Genomic DNA, 17,845 nt, shown 5'->3' on the forward strand with positions numbered 1-17,845 from the left:
CAGTTATTTTGACAACCACTTGGTCATTCTCATCAGGTGTCTGGTCACGAGGGACAACAACCTCAGCACTTGACAGATTCTGGAGTTCATTCACCTGAAAGAAAAACACAGATCATGGTAAGCAGCATTTTAAGAATATTACTATTTCCTAAGCACTTACTATACATGAGACACTGAGCTGTGGCTTTGTAAGTAACAACACTTTCCCCATTTTAAGATTATTAGAACTATTTTATTTGTTCATTTAGACGTGTAAATGGCAAAACCAGATTCAAATCCTGGTAATATAATTACAAAGTATACGCTTTTTTAGTGACTTTAAAATTGTAAGTAGTGGGGCCGGGGAGATGGCTCAGTAGAACAAGCACTTGCCTGGCAAGCACAAGGGCCTGAGTTCAATCCCCAGTTCTGCAATCAATCAATAAATAAATAAATAGTAAGTAGTGGGCTGGCCTGATAGCTCAGTGGACTAAAGTGCCTACTTAGGCGGAGTGCAGTGGCTGGGGTTCGATCCCTGGCATGCCGTGCCAGCTCCTCCCCCAGGGTGCACCGAGATGGCAATTGAGACTGCGTAGTACAGCGCACCTGTAATCTCAGCACTTGGGAGGCTGAAAACAGAATCACTACAAGTCTGATCTACATAGTAAGACCCTATCCTAAATACAGAAAAAAAACCTGTAGTTTTGGAAATGACATGTTATAAGAAGACTGGAAGCTATTTGCTTTTTCTTCAACAGAATCATAGATAAAATTTTAAAATTTTCAATTCATTCATGTCCTTTAAGTGTTTATATAATAAAAAGGAAAAGCTTCAGTTGTAACAACAGAATGATGCTGAATGCTCTTTACAAATACAGGATATTGGGGCCTGCCCCTGCCCCTTAGCTCAGTTGTTTAAGTGGCTGCTTCAACAAAGCAGTCAGCCTCAGGTTGCTGTGGTTCGATCCCCACAACTGCAGCCAGCTAAACATGCCCTGAAGGCATTCTGAGCTAGCCCCCCCCCCAAAAAAAAAAACCACAAATACAGGATGTTTCTGTCAGTCATCTGAAAGACACATTACTTTCACAAGTAGCTGACACCAGCACTCAAGTAATAGTTTTCTCCAAACCTTTGTCAAGATGGTCTTGTTTTTTTATAAATTAGCCAAAATTCAGGGACTTGGAACTCCTAAGTACCTTTCAATGCTTTCCCTTTCATACCACTGCACAGGTTTTGCTGAAGTACTTGCCGTTTTGCCTCCTTTTCCAATAACTCTGCCAGCAGCAAAGGATGGCACTCTGATATGAGCTTCAAGTTTCACTTCTTCTTTAGGACTAACAAAATTTTCTTCTTTAATTTTTCCATAAATTCTTCCCTGAGCCTGCAGGCAAAAAGTACAGCCTGTCAGTGCCATTCATGTTTTATTCCAACAAAAGTTGAACTAAATCTAACTGGAATGCTGAAGACAGCATAAAAGAGATCATAAAAGTTAAGGAGCCCTGGAAAGTGACACTAACTGCATGTACCACCCATAAGGTAGCAATGATTGATGAAAGATAAGCCATATTCCTCTGATGAAAACAGCTAAAGGCAATTAGTATCTACGTAAAACACATTTTCTTGTGGGAAAATGGCCCATCTTTACTGCAAGCTTGAAAAATAAAAACTCATTTGGTAAGGAGAAATAAATTGCATTTTTCTTGAGCAAAGAGACGAGAGCAAGACTCTGGTCGTGCCTATAATCCCAACAACTCAGGCTGAGGCAGGAGTATTGTGAATTTACCACCTGCCTGGGTAACAGCCAGAAGGAAGGACTGGGCAAGAACTATACAGCCAGCTGTGCCAGGCTCATGAAGAGCAATGCTGATGTCTAAATGGCCAGTTAGAAACCTAGTGAGAGGAATATTCTGTGTAAACATGTTTCTTAATTCTTAGCCAAGCAATTTCTGCTGTAAATAGGCTCTGAAGTCAAGTTAACATGTATATTTATAAACCAACATATTCTATCAGCTACCATATACATTATAGGTGTGACATAACAACACTGTCTGTTAGGTGTACTCATTAGCTTTCTGTAGTAACACCAGAGCAAACAAAACCAGGTCTCATCTGACAGGTTGCAAAAGCAATCCACAAAAATGTTATCAGTGGGGCCGGGAGATGGCTCAGTGGAATAAGTGCTTCTCTGGCAAGCGCAGGGGCCTGAGTTCAATCCCCGGTTCCTCCAAAAAAAAAAAAAAAAAAGTTATCAGTGTAGAAATGCCAATCTCATTTTAGGAGATTAAAGAAAAGACAAAGTTTATCTTGCTGTACTTCATGCCATCCATCCATAATGTCTCAGATCAAAGGTGTAGCTATTAGCACAAAGAACACTAGGAATATCTGCTGCTATCTAAAACAGAAACTTTTGAATTTATGAGAAAAATTTAGATTAGTAGGTTAACTATTCCTTAGGTTGCTAAAATAGTATTAAATTGTAACTGATCACGTGAGAGATTTAACCATTATGGCGTAAGTGTTACCCCTTTTAACTTTTTTTTTTTAATTTTGAGAGAGGATTTCAACTATGTAAAGTTCAGGCTGTCCTTCAACTCATGCTCCTGCCTCCACCTCCTGAGGATTACTATAATATGGTAATTGGAGGATACATGGAAATAACTGAATTTCTCACCAAATGAGCTTACAGTGGTTACAAGACAGTAATTCCAGCTATAAGAGTAAAACCACCAAGGAGAAACATGCAGTAATATGAGTATAGTTCTTTGATCTTAGATGTGGCTTTTCAGAGTCTATGTACCTGTTCTGCAAAGGCACTGTCGCTCACCCCACCATGTGTACCTGTGCACATACCTTGAACTGAGCCTCTGGTGGTCCAGTGATGATCACCATCCTCACTTTAGCATCAGGCGCTTCAGCTGGAGCAATCTGTAACAGACCCCATCCCCAAAAGGTTATAACACTTCCAAGTGTCAATGATAGACACCTTAGGCCGACCAGTCTGACACCAGCAATGTGACTAACAGACACGGAGGCTCTACTAGAGTAGCCCAGCCTTTGATCAGACAGTAACCAAGCCAGCTGGGGCACTGCTGTTTCAGATGCCCGAGTTTAGAATCAGTACACTAGCAGCACGCGAGTATGCTTCACAACCCACCTGGCTTCTATAAGCCTGGAGACTGCAAGCCTAGAAGCCTGTTTTGAGACTCGACATTCTATAGCTTTTTCTAATTTTCAGAAGAAAGGGCATTGTTTTCTAAAAATACTGTCTAGGTTGCTGAGCTCCTTTTGCATCATTTAAAAAGGAAACTTGATTTCGTATTTACATATTGTTTGCCAGGTTTATAAGCCAAGGAGTAAATTACACCCCAGGTATACACACTGGGAATAACATGAAATAAATTAAGCAGGATAAATGTAAATACAGACTTTGCTGTTTTCATTGTTAAAAAAAAAAAAAATCATTGTTCAACTTTCAAACTGGATTTTTTTTTTTTTAATGTAGTGGAAAGATTGAACCCAGGACACAAATTAGCCCAGTGCTTTGCCACATAGCAACATTGCCCACTCCTGCTGTTCTATTTTGTAAACACCTTTGTCATTACTGCTGATAGAGCTGGGGAAAAGGGAACTCATACACAGAAACTAGGAATATAAATTGCTACATATAATCTCTCAAAACCTGAAAAAAGCACATGCCCTGTGATCCATGAAGTCTATGTCTTTTAAGTGTGCAGTTAAGGTTGTATTTTTCTTATCACTGGATTGCTTGTGTGGGATAAAATTAATAATGTAAATATCAAGTGAACATAAGTGACAGTTTGGTGACATTTGTCTAATAAGGTATATCTGTATCTAAATGTGCCCATATGTAAATGTATTTTTTCAGCCTTTCAGATTATATATTTCAGACTATGGAAAACCAAAAACATTTGGGGGGGTGGGGGGCAGAACTGGGATTGAATTCAGGCCCTTGCGCTTGGCCAGGAAAGCACTTATTCTACTGAGCTATCTCTCCAGCCCCACCAAAAACATTTTCAACATCTCTTGAAAATGTTCAGCTGGATATGGTGACTCATACCTGTAATCCCAGCACTTGGGAGGCTGAGGCAGGATCATTGTGAATTTGAGACCAGCCTGGGCTATAAAATGAGCTCAAGGGGCCAGGGAGATAGCTCAGTGGAATAAGTGTTTGCCTGGCAAGCACAAGGTTCTGAGTTTGATCCCTGATACCACCAAAAAATAAATAAATAAAATTTTAAAAATAAAATGAGCTCCCTCTCTCAAAAAGACCCCCCCCCAAAAAAAAAGAAAGAAGAGGGGAAAGAAGAGGTAGGGAGGGGAGAGGTGGGGAGGGGACGGGAGGAAAATAAACATTTGTAGCTGGGTATGATGGTGCATGCTAGTAATCCTGGCACTCTGGAAGGCTGAAGATGGAGGATCCCAAGACCAAGCTTAGCATAAGCTATTAAAGAGACCCTGTCTCAAAATTTAAAAATGCCAGGGATGTAGCTCAGTGTGAAGGCCCTAAGTCCAATCCCTAGTGCTGGAGAGATGGGGTGCTAGGCAGGAGGGGACCTATACCAGACTGACAAGATTTCGCCAGAAAAAAAAAGACTTTAATAACCAATTCTTATACAAGAACTGTTCATTGCAGTTTTTCCAAAATGGATCTACCAGGATTTTTTTGTGTATCAGCACATCTCAGAGATTTCATTTTGTGTGTTTATTTTGATCCTCCTGCCTCTGCTTACAGAGTGCAGGCCTGCACCTTCTCTCCCAGACACAGAAGCTTTTTTTTAAATTCAATTATGAAACTAGCAGAATAGTAAAATCAGGTCCTCACTTGATCTTACTGTCTTTTTTGCCTTTTCCCACTTATTTTGGCTAGGTTTCTTTTCCTGGGTTTTGTTCTCTCTTGCTGAAAGGATGTATGTAAGGACTATTTTTCTGTGCTTTGAATTGTAATTATTTAATATGCATACAGTAAAAGTCACTCCCGTGGTGCCCAGCTCTAGGAAGAGACAGATGCATACTCATGTTGTAACCTCTATGATCAACTTACGGACTGATTACCTCACTCACCACTCAGTCTTCTCTGGAAGCCTTGTTATTTTCACTTCCTCCTCTTCTTTCCCTCCTTCTTAGCAACCACCAGTATATTCTCCCTGTAGCCCTGCTTTTTCCAGAATTATCATGTAAGTGGAATCATACAGTATGCGTCCTTTCCCTCGGCATTCTGCATGAGATCTCCAAATTATTTTATCAGTACATAGTTGGTTCCTTTCTAGTACTCAATAATACTGTGCAGATGGAACATACTTTATTCTTTCACCAGTTGGACATTTGGATTTTATTTGTGGAGTTGCAATAAAGTCTTTATAGGTGGGCACATGTGTGCTTGTGTGTTCTGCCATGTGTATCTATGTTTTGGGAGCAGGATTTATGGATTGTACGCTAAGTATACTGTTTTTTAATTGATCTTCTAAAAGCTTTATGAAACATCATCAAAACCTCTGATAGCTTTCTTACATCAAACCTGTCAGTCTATTTCCCTAAAATGAAAGAACCATGTTTAATATTGCCCAGCACACTGAAACACAAAATGTTCAGAGTACACAATGAATGACCTATTGGAGCAGATGCCATTTGGCTGTCCTCTGCCAGTGGCACTACAGTAGGCTGTTTGCCTCGCTGAATAGCCTAGTCTTCTCTGCCCCTTCAGCTTTATCCAGTTTTGGACAATGTCTTAGTGCTGAGATTTATATATATAGATTTTCTCAGAGCAACTAAGCAAATTTCACCAGGTAGAAAGGCACTGTCGTCCTTTCTGTCCTACTGATGGACAACAGATTTGATCCTCAAAATACTGAAACACTGAATGGTGTCACCTGGATCCATGAAGGTCCAAGTCCTTGGCGAGGCACAGCCACCATCCAGCCCTGGATTGCTTACCTCCAGGCCAATTTTCCTGGGAAGGGAAGTTAATTTGCTTCGTTTAAGCCACTGTTGTTTGGGATTTTCTTTATAAAGTGGAAAGAAGATTCATCTTTCTGTAATTTCATCAAATATCCAGGAGAGCCACAGTTGGCAGAACAGTACCTTAATTGAAGCTCCTGCAAAGCGAGAAAGCTGTTTGATGTGCTGGCCCTGCTTGCCGATAATGGCGCCAACTGATAGGGCTGGGATGAACAGATGCACAGTCTCCGTTTCTGATTGCTGTCAAAAAAAAAGCCAGGACATACATACGTATTTGCTACATATCAGGCTTTTTAATGTTTTTAAAATCACTGGGATGAGCACATTCTCATTTATAAGAATACTAGAAAAGTTAAGAAAATCTACCACACTGATGAAAGTCTAACATTCAAGAAGATGTATGTGTATATGTATGTGTATAAGCATTTTAAAAACATTTATATTTACAACTTTATATATGTATTAAAGTTTAAAATATCACTAAGTTATGGGTTTAAAAGAAAGGTAAACGTAAAGTTTAAACAAAAATACCCATAGTAGTTTCTTGACAAGTAAATGGAATTCTGGACTATACATCAAAACCATGGCAGCATTAAAGGACACTAGCTCATGTAAATTTTGCTTCTACACAGTAGATTGTTCTCTAAGAGAAAAGCCCCTAAATCTCATTATATATGCCTAAGTCGTGTGCACACTTAATGCACATTCATACACAAGCACAGGCAGGGTTAGAAGAGAGCTTTCTAGTAGTGAAATGCCATAAGGTACTTTCCAATGTGATTTTATCTGGCTTCCCTTAGCATCTTACACACATTAGAAACCATTTTAAAGCTAACTCCACCCTCCGTGGATTCTCCTCTGTACACCTCATTCTTTCACCATCTCCAGCCACCTGTGCTCGGCTCAAGTCTCCTGCATACTCAGTCTGGCAGAGCTAAAGAACATGAAGAGAACTGAAGAGCTCAATGGCTAGACCTGTCATTGGGTCAGCAGAAGGTTTAGTAGCGCACGTGAGTGAGCCCAGAGTTCCAAAATGCAGGGACCGTGCTCAGATGCATCCAGTTTATGCTTTGTTCACCAACAATAGTTGTAAGCCCTTACAAGGATAAGTTTAATTTCAAAAACGTATCCAAAGAGATAGTGGGATATTTACAACTTAAATACTAAAAGTACAGTGTGCATTTTTTTAAAAAAAACTATCCCTAATAAACTAACATTTCTAGAGGCACTAGAAGATGTTTGTAATAAGGAGTGTAAATGTAAGTGATGAGATAAACACTTCACAGGATTCTTGAATCTTCTACTACTACTGTGAAATCCGTTTCCAGGTACTGTGTTTAACTCATTGGTACAGTGATATGTCCACACAGTCATGAAACAGTTATTTGTTTTAACCTAATCACTTTGTCTTAAAAAAAAAAAAACTATGCTAACAGTTTTACATTCAAATTCTCAAACCAGGGGAATACCTAGAATTTTGATTATTTTACACATTTTTTGAGACTATGTCAAAATAGCATCATTGGGTTCTAACATTTTTACTATGTGTAGAATGAACTGTCATTTTTACCAAATGACACCACACCTTTTACCCCCCAAAATTCACAGCCCTGAGTGAAATACTCTGGCAACCCCATCCCTAATTTTTTTTTTTTTTTTTTTTTGGTGGAACCGGGGATTGAACTCAGGCCCTTGCGCTTGCCAGGGAAGCGCTTTTTCCACTGAGCCATCTCCGGCCCTCTTATCCATCCCTAAACTTTACTAGTGGCAATCAGCCCTGAGTAAGGGCAGAGAATTGGCACTAGGAATCACAAATTCTTGGAGAGATCCTAAAAAGTCGTCAGCAGAGCCTATACTTGGATGCATAGTGATTCCATTTATCCCTCAGTGTAGCCTCCACTTCTTGAAGGGAATTTTAAATGTGTTGGCTCAAATCTAAAGAGTCTTATTCTCTAGACCTATGAGGTTTACAAGTTAAAAAAAAGTCTCAGATGAAAATTTCTGGATTGGATGCTTGCTGCTTTTCAAAATGTGTTCCATGTTTCTTAAGTGGCATGTCAACTACTGTCATCTTAAATCACTAAACGACCAACTCTGCTACCTGCTTACCTGTTTTCTTATTTTAGTAATTTTTTAAGTCTTTAGTGTGTTGCCATTGAATGTTTTGTAAAAATTAAATTAGCATTCCAGAAACAATAAAAGTATTCATTCTTTGACTATAAGTAACTTTTGCTTATTTACCAATAAAAGAGAGAAATGGAAAATAACACTTTAGGACAAGATAAGGTATGTGGGCAAACTGGAAAATGTCAAAACCATTATCTAGGAATTATAAATCAGAAAAACTTACAGTACAAATAAAGTACCAACCCCACAGTTTTACCAACTAGTTCTTTCCATCCAAATGATCAGAAAGAATTAAATCCCAGTGAGGATACAGACCAGGGGAGCTAAAAATGGATAGATGTTTTCTGGGGCCAGTGGGAATAAGTATTAAAAATTTGAGGAATTGCTTCTCAGCCTTTTAGCTAAGTTCAAGTGTAAAAATTTGAGGAAACACAGATACAGTACAAATAATATTCCAATTTGCTTTTTTATCTAAATATATCCTCACCCTACGTTCCCATGTTATTCCCATGTGCTTGCCTCACTACTGACAGAGCAGATACACCACATCTAATTTAGCTCATCCCTGTAGTGTATGTGTAGTTTCCCATTATATTTTAGCAGCAGAACTAGGAACAGGGATGAGCACAGTTGATTTTAAATCAACAGACTTTTTTTTTTTTTTTTTCTTTTTTTAAATCAACAGACTTTAACAAAGCATCCAGCTCAGTCCACAGATAATTCCAGTTAGATATTCACCACATATTTGAATGCTATCTTTGGGTTTTGTTTTTTTTTTGTTTTTTTGTTTTTTTAAAGAGTAGCAGTGGGCAAAAAGTACACAGAGGGCCCAAGAGATAGCTCAGTGGCTTAAGCGCCTGCCTAGCAAGGCAAGTGCAAGGTCCCAAATTTGATCCCTGGTACCCGGAGGGAAAAAAAAGGTTAAAAATTAAAAAAAAAAAAAAAAAAAAATCAGGTTTCTAAGGAAATAAGTCTGAGGGAGTAGGGTTTACACCATCTATGTAGCAAGATCCATTTACATTTCCTTGGTGTGAGGTGCTATGTGTGCGTGACCGCACTAAGCGAGCTGACAGAGTATCAACATGCCATCTTAGAGAAGCCCAACATCACACTGAAATGTGATAGGGCGAGAAGGCAAATGGGCTTGTCACCTAAGCCATGCGCGCGCGCGCACACACACACACACACACACGTGTAAGTGTCCTTTCTTCAACATGTGTGGTGTGCTTCTTTGAAACTACCAGCACTACAGAAAATAGAGTTCTGAAGAAAACTGACCGACAGCGCATCTGGGATATGCTGTTTCTCCTACCCTTACCCTCTACACTGGCTTTAGCATAGGATGAGTCAACAGAACGGTGTTTTCAGCCTTTCTTCAGTATCTCCCTTGTCTTGATAACTAAATATGGACCTCCCAAAGATCTTTGTCTCAGGCCCCAAAGAATCTCGAATTTTGTTGAAGAATTTTGATCCTCCTGGAGCCCTAAAATTGTACCACTTGACTCATTTTATTTAAGCCTTTATTGGGAGATTGCAAGCCTGATCAGTTCACAGTAACTAGGGAATAATACTAAGGGCTGCCTTGATATCCTGAGTTGACTCAAAACTGTTTACTTTCCTTAGTCATTTTGAGTGTGGGAAAGAGCTAGGAGTCATACAATGCCAGATCCAGTGAGTAAGGGAGATGAGGACACAGGGCAATGCTTGTTACGAGGCTGCCTTTCTGTTGGAGGGCACTTGGTAGTAGCAATCACTGCAGTTGCCACTCTATACAGACCTCATACCAGAGAACACTTCCAGAGCTGCTTCAGGAAGTGGCAAGAATGACAGGATAAACGTGTTCAAAGTGAAAGGGAGTCATTTGAAGGGAATGGCAATGTGTGTTTTAATGTAATATTTAAATCACAATGTATTTCAGTGACACCTCATATACCATATTCATGTGAAAGTTAACCCAGATTCAATGTTCTGACTTGCTTGTTTCTAAATTACTTTTTTAGCATAGGTATCATGAGATATACCACAGCTATGATATGTTCTTTATACCTTGATAAAGTTCTCTGGTGTTCCCCAGGTTTATTGGACAGTTTAACATACCATGGGCACTAGAAGCACTGGAGATTGAATTTAGGGCCTGATCACATGCTGTATCTACAAACTCATTTATTTTCACTTTGAGACCGGGTCTTGCTAAGTTAAGTTGGCCAGGCTGGGTTCAAGCTTGAAAGCCTTTGCCTCAGCCTCCCAAGTTGCTGAGATAACAGGTATTCTGTGTGTGGGCACATGTTCTAAACACACACGTCTTGTTGTTGTTGGTTTGGTGATGGTAGTAAAGACCTTTTTAACATTTAGACTAAATCTAATGTGTAATTAGCATAGATCTACCCATAGTACATCATGACTGTGTGATTCTTAGTCTTATACCAGAAAGAAATTTAATGTTTACAAATACACATTACTCTAGAAGAGTAAAATAATTGACAGTGAAGAAATAATAGCATAGGGCCCTGCACAGTAAAGATAATATGAAACAAAAATGGGATGGTTAACAACCTAAGTTTGCAGACCAAATTGGAGAAAAAGGAAGGCTGCAAGGAAAGTCAACTTTTTGGCCCTAGCCTTCCAAGGTCAATTAAGACTCAGGACATATGAGAACTTGTACTGTAACGTCATGTAACTCAGCAGTGTCCCAAATTTTCTGATCAGGGAGATTATGGGGCCAAAGAGGAAAGTGATCAATGATGTAGAGTGTGCCTAAGGAGAGTCACATGGAGAGAAAACATTCTCTCAGGCTTTCACAGAGAGCACATTGGCCAAGCAATGGCCGTGACTCATCTACATGGCTGACACTGACAAAGGTTCTACAATCTGACATCCAGGATCTCAGGATAAATCCTGAGGGGATTTCACTGACCTTATCAGACCCAAAAGCTACAACTCGTGTTGCATAGGTCCTGTTTTACCTTGGTCTTAACCATCCAGCAGAAAAGTATGAAGATGAAATATAGGAAGTAAAGCCATGCTGTTATGTTGAGCTGTGGGGGACTCAGGTCAACAATTTCTGACATTGCCAGTGAAGCGGAAGACCCAATGCTATTATGGACTACTGGACTCTTAGAATATTTTGCTGAGTTTACACACCTATAATATTCAAATAATGGAACTTAACCAAAAAAAGGGGATACAGACGAATGTCCATTTTGTATCTGTGTACTCAAAGTGGTTAGGATAGATATATAGTTACATTCTCTTAATAGAGGGATTTGTTCTAATGGTGTTTGTAAATAAGATATCATGTCCGCATCTTGTACAGCAATTAACCACTAGGAAGAATGTATGCAATGTGTTAGTTATTGAAACTGTCCTAGCGATTTGATTTGAAACTGTCTCATTGCTGTTTATCAATAAAATTATGAAAAAAAAATTAACCATTAAAAAAATAATTAAATAAACAACAAAAAAATTGATTAAAAAAAATGGGTGTTATTACATGAACTTGATTTGGCTGCCCAAGGGGGGGAAAAATTTACCATGTAGATAGAAGACCAAGTATTCACTTGCTTTGTAAAAAGCTCTTTTTCCAGGTATAAATCCCAGAAAGTGATTTCTGAATCTTATCTAAGGACATTAATTTACCAGATACCATCTTAAGCTCTTAAGAGTTCCCTGTTCCCAAAAGCATAGCCTTAGCTGATGTCTTAACCTTAAAGACATAAGACAGTTGCTATGAGAAAGCTCAGACGCAACTTGGCAGGAGCCTAAAAAGCTGAACAAAATAATCTTACTGACATAGTGATGAAAGGCTACCATGTCTTTGTTTTGATTTACAGGTGGGAAGATGAGAAGTACAAATTCACTATGAAAATTAAACATTTATAAAAGCCAGGTGTGGTGCTGCACACCTGTAATCCCAGCTATCCAAGAGACCAAAGGCAGGAGGATCACAAATTCAAGCCCAGCCCACGCAACTCAGTGGGAGACCCTGTCTAGGATGTGCGAACAGTATAGCTCTGCACTCCAAGTTCAACCCCCACTCCTGGGGGGGGGGTTAAATTATGAAAAATGTGTGATACACTGGAAAAGAAATGGTTGTTAGTACAGAAGGGCTGAAAGGACCAAAACATACACAAAGGGCCAATACATGAAGAATCAATACACATTAGGATGAAAACAGAAGCAACAGAATCCATCAGATAGAACAGGCCGAGTTAGAAGCATGTTCTCTGCCCTGGGAGATGACGGACACAGCCATGTGTACTCTTGGCAACTGTGACTTAAAATTGTCTGAGGAAGCATCTGAAGCTTAATGAAGACATTTCTGAAGGTCACCCAGTTCCCTCTGCTCCAGTTTCTTATCCACCAAGTACATCCTGGCTGTGAACTACTCTTCAAGGAACTCCTTTGAGTGTGTAAGTGAGCTTGGGATAAACAGCCTGTCTACTTGACAAGCTGGTACAAATTCATTCTTATGTGGGATTTGGCACAATAAACCAAGTTTTCGGGATTTGGATGCTCCAGATAAGCAGATGATTTCATTTTTACTTAACAAACCTAAACAGCTAGAACAATGGTTATAAAAAGCCCCTTCTACGGATGAATTTAAGTCTCAGAGATTTAGATAAAACCCACAAGCATGACACTTTCTTTTTACACATTCCTCACATTTAAGTTCATGTTCAGTCGCATTGTTCTGAACCCTTCTTTCTAAACCCTTGATACATTCTTCAGGGGTGAAGGATATTCACAGGACACAAGCTGCTTCCCAGTGGGCTTCTGCCAGATGCCTCTCGGCAAAACTTCCTTTGGACTTCTTGGCAAACTATGCTATGGCTTGAAATAACAGAAGAACAAAGCTTCTCCACCTAAAGTTTGCATAACTGGTGAAGTCTGCCAATGAGGAATTCCTAGTCATCTATCGTGAGAGAGACAAGTATGAGCAAACAGCAAGGTTAAGCGTATTTGCTTTGTGGGGAACAAAATCTAAGATCACAAAGGCATGCCTGCCAAGGAGACCAGCCTCCAGGAACCTGGCAGGGAGCCACTGCTTCCTTTGGCTTGTAAAACAGGTATTCCTGGGGGCTTGGGGGTTTGTTTTAACTAAGTGTATTCAACTCCATGACCTGAACAAAAAATAGTGAAGTCCTTAAAGGGGAAAAAAAGCCAAAAAGGTTCCTGCCCATAACTAAGTAACCATGCCTCTTAGTGGTAATGCCACATGTAGTGAGTTATCTACTTGGGAACTTATTAGTAAAAGAGGTGCACCCACCACAAGAAACCTTACAAAGGACTAAAAGATTTCATGACATAATTATTTGATCGAAAAACCCCTTTTAATTTATACTGTATTTTGCTTCTTAAAGAGTAGCTTAAACTAAGCTACAAAGTGTGTTCCTCTTTCTTGCTTCTGTCATAAGCAGCAAGTTAGCAATTTCAGGGTGACGCTTTCACACTGGAGCCTCTGGGAAGCTCCCACAGCCATAAGCACTAGGAAGAAATAGTCCACCGGCTTACTTCTGCCAACCCAGCCACACACTGCCAAGACCGTACAGCTAAGGCAGCGTGCATTATGCCAGCTCCAGCTCTTGCACTGCTTCACTGGCTGCCAAGTCCCTCTTCCCTACTGTTTGAGCATTTCTGAAAGGAGCATTTCCTGTCATTTATAAACTACAAGTTTGCCAATGAAGTACTGTGTGAGCCAGCTGCCAGGCAGGAACTAGAGAGTTTTTGTCTGTTGGAAGAACTAACTCTTTGGCTCTATTGGAAAAAAGTCAACCTGGCAGGTTCCGGGAAGAAGAGAATGCTGGGGTTGGAGGGGGGAGCTCTGCAATGGAATAGAGGCAAGGGGCTCATCCAAAAACAAGATAGAGCATTCTGCTTTAATGTTACAAAGCAAAAAGAGAAAAAAATGAGTAGAGAAATGAAGTAGTTCTAAAAGAGAAAACAGTGTAGGAAAATATTGAGTTGGTTCCTTTGGAATATTTTCCTATCAAAACCTACATCTTGGGAGGCAGGACCCATTTAAAAAAAAAAATAAAAGCAGAGATTCACAGGATATCAAGGATAAAATGACCTCTATCAGTAAACTGACTTCCCTGAGAAAGCACTGAAGGAATGACAGGCTCCTCATGAACAATGTGCAGAGATACCAGAAGGGATCTTTAAACCCTGAGATGTACCTGTCAACCATTAATTCTTTTGCCCAGTTAAAATGACACCACAAACTCACAACACTGTTCTTTGGCAAGAAGTGAAGTCAAAAGGATTGTACAAAACAATGTTAAGCAAAGAAATTGAGGCTTCAGTAAAATTAACTATTGCCTTTAAAAACAATGTATTTACATTTCAAAAAGTAGTGACCACTAGGTACATGTAGCAGGTAAGTACAGTAGCCCACTTCAAGGGGAAGGCAGCCCAACTCATGCCTGATGCTGTGGATAATCCAGAACCTTAAGCCAGGCGCACTGGTGCATGCTTGTAATCCCAACACTGTCAAGGCTGAGGCAGGAGGATCTCTGTGGGTTTAAGGCCAGCCTGGACTAGAGTGAGATTCTATCTAAACACACACACACACACACACACACACACACCCAAAACCCTACATACATCATGCTTTTCCTCTATATACCCAGTTACAGTAAAGCTTAATTCAGAAATTGGGTACAGTTAGTTACAGTAGCAATAATTAGTAAAACTGAACAATTTTATAACTAAATTTTCATGAAAATGGTCTCCAGAGACACAGTAATTCTCTGAATAATGGTGTTTACACCTTGATTAGATTAAAATAACCTGTAGGCATGGAATCTGGAACATGGAGTTTTCTCATTTGTAGTTCCTCCTTTTGGGGGTGGGGGCGGGCAGTGCTAGGGATTGAGCCTAGGGCCTTGTATATGCTAGGCAAGTAGGTATATACTATGCTACACTATCAGCCCTTACAGTTTCTTCTTTTTGAAAGAACTCAGAAGCTTGAATGGTTTCTTTTTGGTGGGACGATGGGGGGAGCACTGAAGACTGAACCTGGGCCTTCATCAGCCCCTTTCTGAGACAGGGTTGATCTTAGTTATCACATTGCCCAGGCTGGGCTTGAACTTATGATCCTCCAGCCTTAGCCTCCCAGAATGCTGGGACTACCAGTCTGACCCACCATCCCAGGCTCCTGGGAGGTTTCTTTTAATAGTTAATAATGCTGAGTCCAGCAAGGCATAGTCCAAAACATCTACTATTCTTTAGTAATTTACCTTGTGTTTGATGAGTTCTTTGGGGCTGCTGTAGAGACTGTTTCCCAGCTTTCTTTGCAGCTAGACAAGGCCAGGCCTTATTTTCTGGCCAACACAATGCCAGTGGAAGTATAAACAGCAATGCTCAGGCACTGTCTTGAATAATGCTGCCATCACGTTTTGATCCTTTCTGCTTCTCGCTGGCTGCAATCAAACAGTGTCTGCACCTCGAGCACTCATCATGGGCCAGGCGGTTACATGTGAGGCAGCAGAAACACGAGTCCTAGATGGGCAGAACCATGGGCAGCTGCAGACTGTCTACCCCTGTAGCCTTCTCATGAAAGGGGAAAACTCAGGAAGCCATTTCCCCCCAACACACAGCCAAACCACATCCTGGTGCATCTATGCCAAAACAGACTCGGAAGAGCGAAAACAGACAGATGGCAGCATCCCACAGAGGTCTGTTGGCCTCCAAATGTGCCTGAGTTGGAATGACAGGTGCTCCAGAGACAGAAGGTTTGGTTTTGGTCTTTTTACAACCCTCAAATAAAACAGAACAAGAAAGAAGGAAAGGACACGCATCCACCAGGGGTTGGTGTTTACGCTTACCCCAAACCTCACTCACACATACTGGTGTTGAGAGAAAATACTCTTGGCTATTTAGGTCCTCTCTCAAGACAGGTAAACATTCCTCATAGTAGAACAATAGTCCTGACACTGGTAGCAAAAGACTCTTGATAACCTTCATAAAACCACAGGTCTCCTCGCTGCTCCCTGCACACCTGAGTCCCTGGTTCACAAAGTGGGACTTTCACCCCCATAGGTCACATAGCCCAGCTACACACCTAAGGCACCTGGACACTTTCTTTTTTTTTTTTTTTTAATATTTATTTATTTTTATTTATTACATTTATTTATTGTGTATGTGTGTGGCCAGCTCAGCCCACCAGGGGGCGGGTCTGGCTGGCATGTGGTGTTGGGGATCGAACCGCGGTCCCTGTGCTTTGCCAAGCTTGTTTCAAGTAGGTGCTTTAGACCACTGAGCCATCTCTCCAGCCCTACCTGGACACTTTCAAAAGTGCTGCCTATGGCCTTACTGTCCTCAGAATTCTGAATTTGTACTCAGTACTGACATCTGCCCAAATCTTATACCTTGATATTTAGGTCCCCCCTTGAGACAGGTAAACATTCCTTATAGTAGAACAACAGTTCTGACATTGAATGGTAGCATTCAGTGCTACCACTATTTTCCTTTTCTTTTACGTTCATTACTGATGGCCTTCTGTGAAGTGCAGCATTAATCACACCCTGCTTTAGGGGTGTGTGATCTTTCTGAAGTTACACTCGAATCATCCAAGTCCTCTGCACTAGATTCCCCAGGGATAGGGGCCAGATAGGGGCATCGCTGGTTCCTATTCCTGTCATACTTTGTCTAATAAATGTGCCCTGGCCTCACAGATTTGAAACTGTTCTTTCCTGTTGATGACTCAAGAATCTACTCCAATGGCTGGCCAGATGGCTCAGCAGATTAAAGCAAATACTAAGCAATACAGAGACTGGGTTTGATCCCCAGCGTGCCCATGCTGGCCCTGCCCCCTGGGGCATGCTGAACTGACTGGGCATAGTGGCACGTGCCTGTAATCCCAATGCCTGGAAAACTGAAAACAGAAGAATCACTACAAGTCTGATCTGTGTAGTAAGACCCTGTACTTAAAAAATAAAAAAAAAAAAAAAAATCTACCCCACAGGGTGAGTAAAGGTCCCCATGGTAGAGATCTCAGATGGCATCTGGTGATGATGTCCCAAGTTTAAATTTGAGGATTCCATTTTAGCAAAAGCATGTAGATATAAAGTAAAATGCTCAATAGTACTGTAAAGAAAACAGATTCTGGGGCTGGTGAGATGGCTCAGTGGTCTAAAGCACCTACTTAGAACAAGCTAAGCTAAGCAAAGCACAGGGACAGCGGTTCAATCCCCCAGCACCACATGCCAGCCAGCCCCACCACCTGGTGGGCTGAGCTGGCCACACACAAAATAAATAAATAAATAAATGTTTAAAAAAGAAAACAAATTCTAAGGCTATCCATGTTTTACTCCTGTAAGAACCAGCATTTCCTTTGCCCATCCTTGAAACCTACCTCTTGTGTTCTCATTGGCTGCTTCTAACTGCACCTAATTTGACTTAAGTATGTAAGAAGTAAAGATTAACCTATTCCCATAAAAGCCACCTTATATTTATTCTTGCCTCACTGTAGTAACATCACCACCATCCTCCTCCATTTTTTAAAAAATGTATTTGGTACAGGGTTATCACTATATAATTCGGACTCATAGTGATCCTCCTCTTTTCAGCCTCCCCAGCACTGGGATTACAGGCATGTGCCACCACACCTGGACTCGGCCTGCTGAGCAGACCCGAGGGTGGGGCTGACACAGCATGTGGTGCTGGGGATGGAACCTTGGTGCCTGTGCTTGCCTAAGCTGGTGCTTAGTCTGCTGAGCTATCTTGCTGGCCCTCTTCCTCCATTCTTTTTTTTTTTTTTTT

At 40.7% G+C, this 17,845-nt stretch overlaps 2 protein-coding genes across 2 annotated transcripts in view; one reads left to right on the forward strand and one right to left on the reverse strand.

Annotated features, from left to right (window-relative positions):
- Window positions 1-184, forward strand: part of Malsu1 (mitochondrial assembly of ribosomal large subunit 1) — a 15,856-nt gene extending 15,672 nt beyond the window's left edge. Inside the window, exon 6 of the mRNA XM_004626564.2 lies at window positions 37-184. The gene's annotated coding sequence lies outside the window, so the exon portion shown is untranslated. The remainder of the gene's footprint in view (window positions 1-36) is intronic.
- Window positions 8-17,845, reverse strand: part of Igf2bp3 (insulin like growth factor 2 mRNA binding protein 3) — a gene marked incomplete at its 3' end in the record, with an annotated part of 173,543 nt that continues 155,705 nt past the window's right edge. The window contains exons 12-15 of the mRNA XM_023709852.1: window positions 6,080-6,196; window positions 2,831-2,905; window positions 1,230-1,361; window positions 8-94 (exon numbers count right to left, since the gene is read on the reverse strand). Of these exons, the coding sequence (XP_023565620.1) occupies window positions 8-94; window positions 1,230-1,361; window positions 2,831-2,905; window positions 6,080-6,196 (411 nt within the window). The remainder of the gene's footprint in view (window positions 95-1,229; window positions 1,362-2,830; window positions 2,906-6,079; window positions 6,197-17,845) is intronic.

This window comes from Octodon degus, unplaced genomic scaffold (genome assembly GCF_000260255.1).
Source record: "Octodon degus isolate 3935 unplaced genomic scaffold, OctDeg1.0 scaffold00015, whole genome shotgun sequence".
In the NCBI taxonomy this organism is placed as follows: Eukaryota; Metazoa; Chordata; class Mammalia; order Rodentia; family Octodontidae; genus Octodon; species Octodon degus.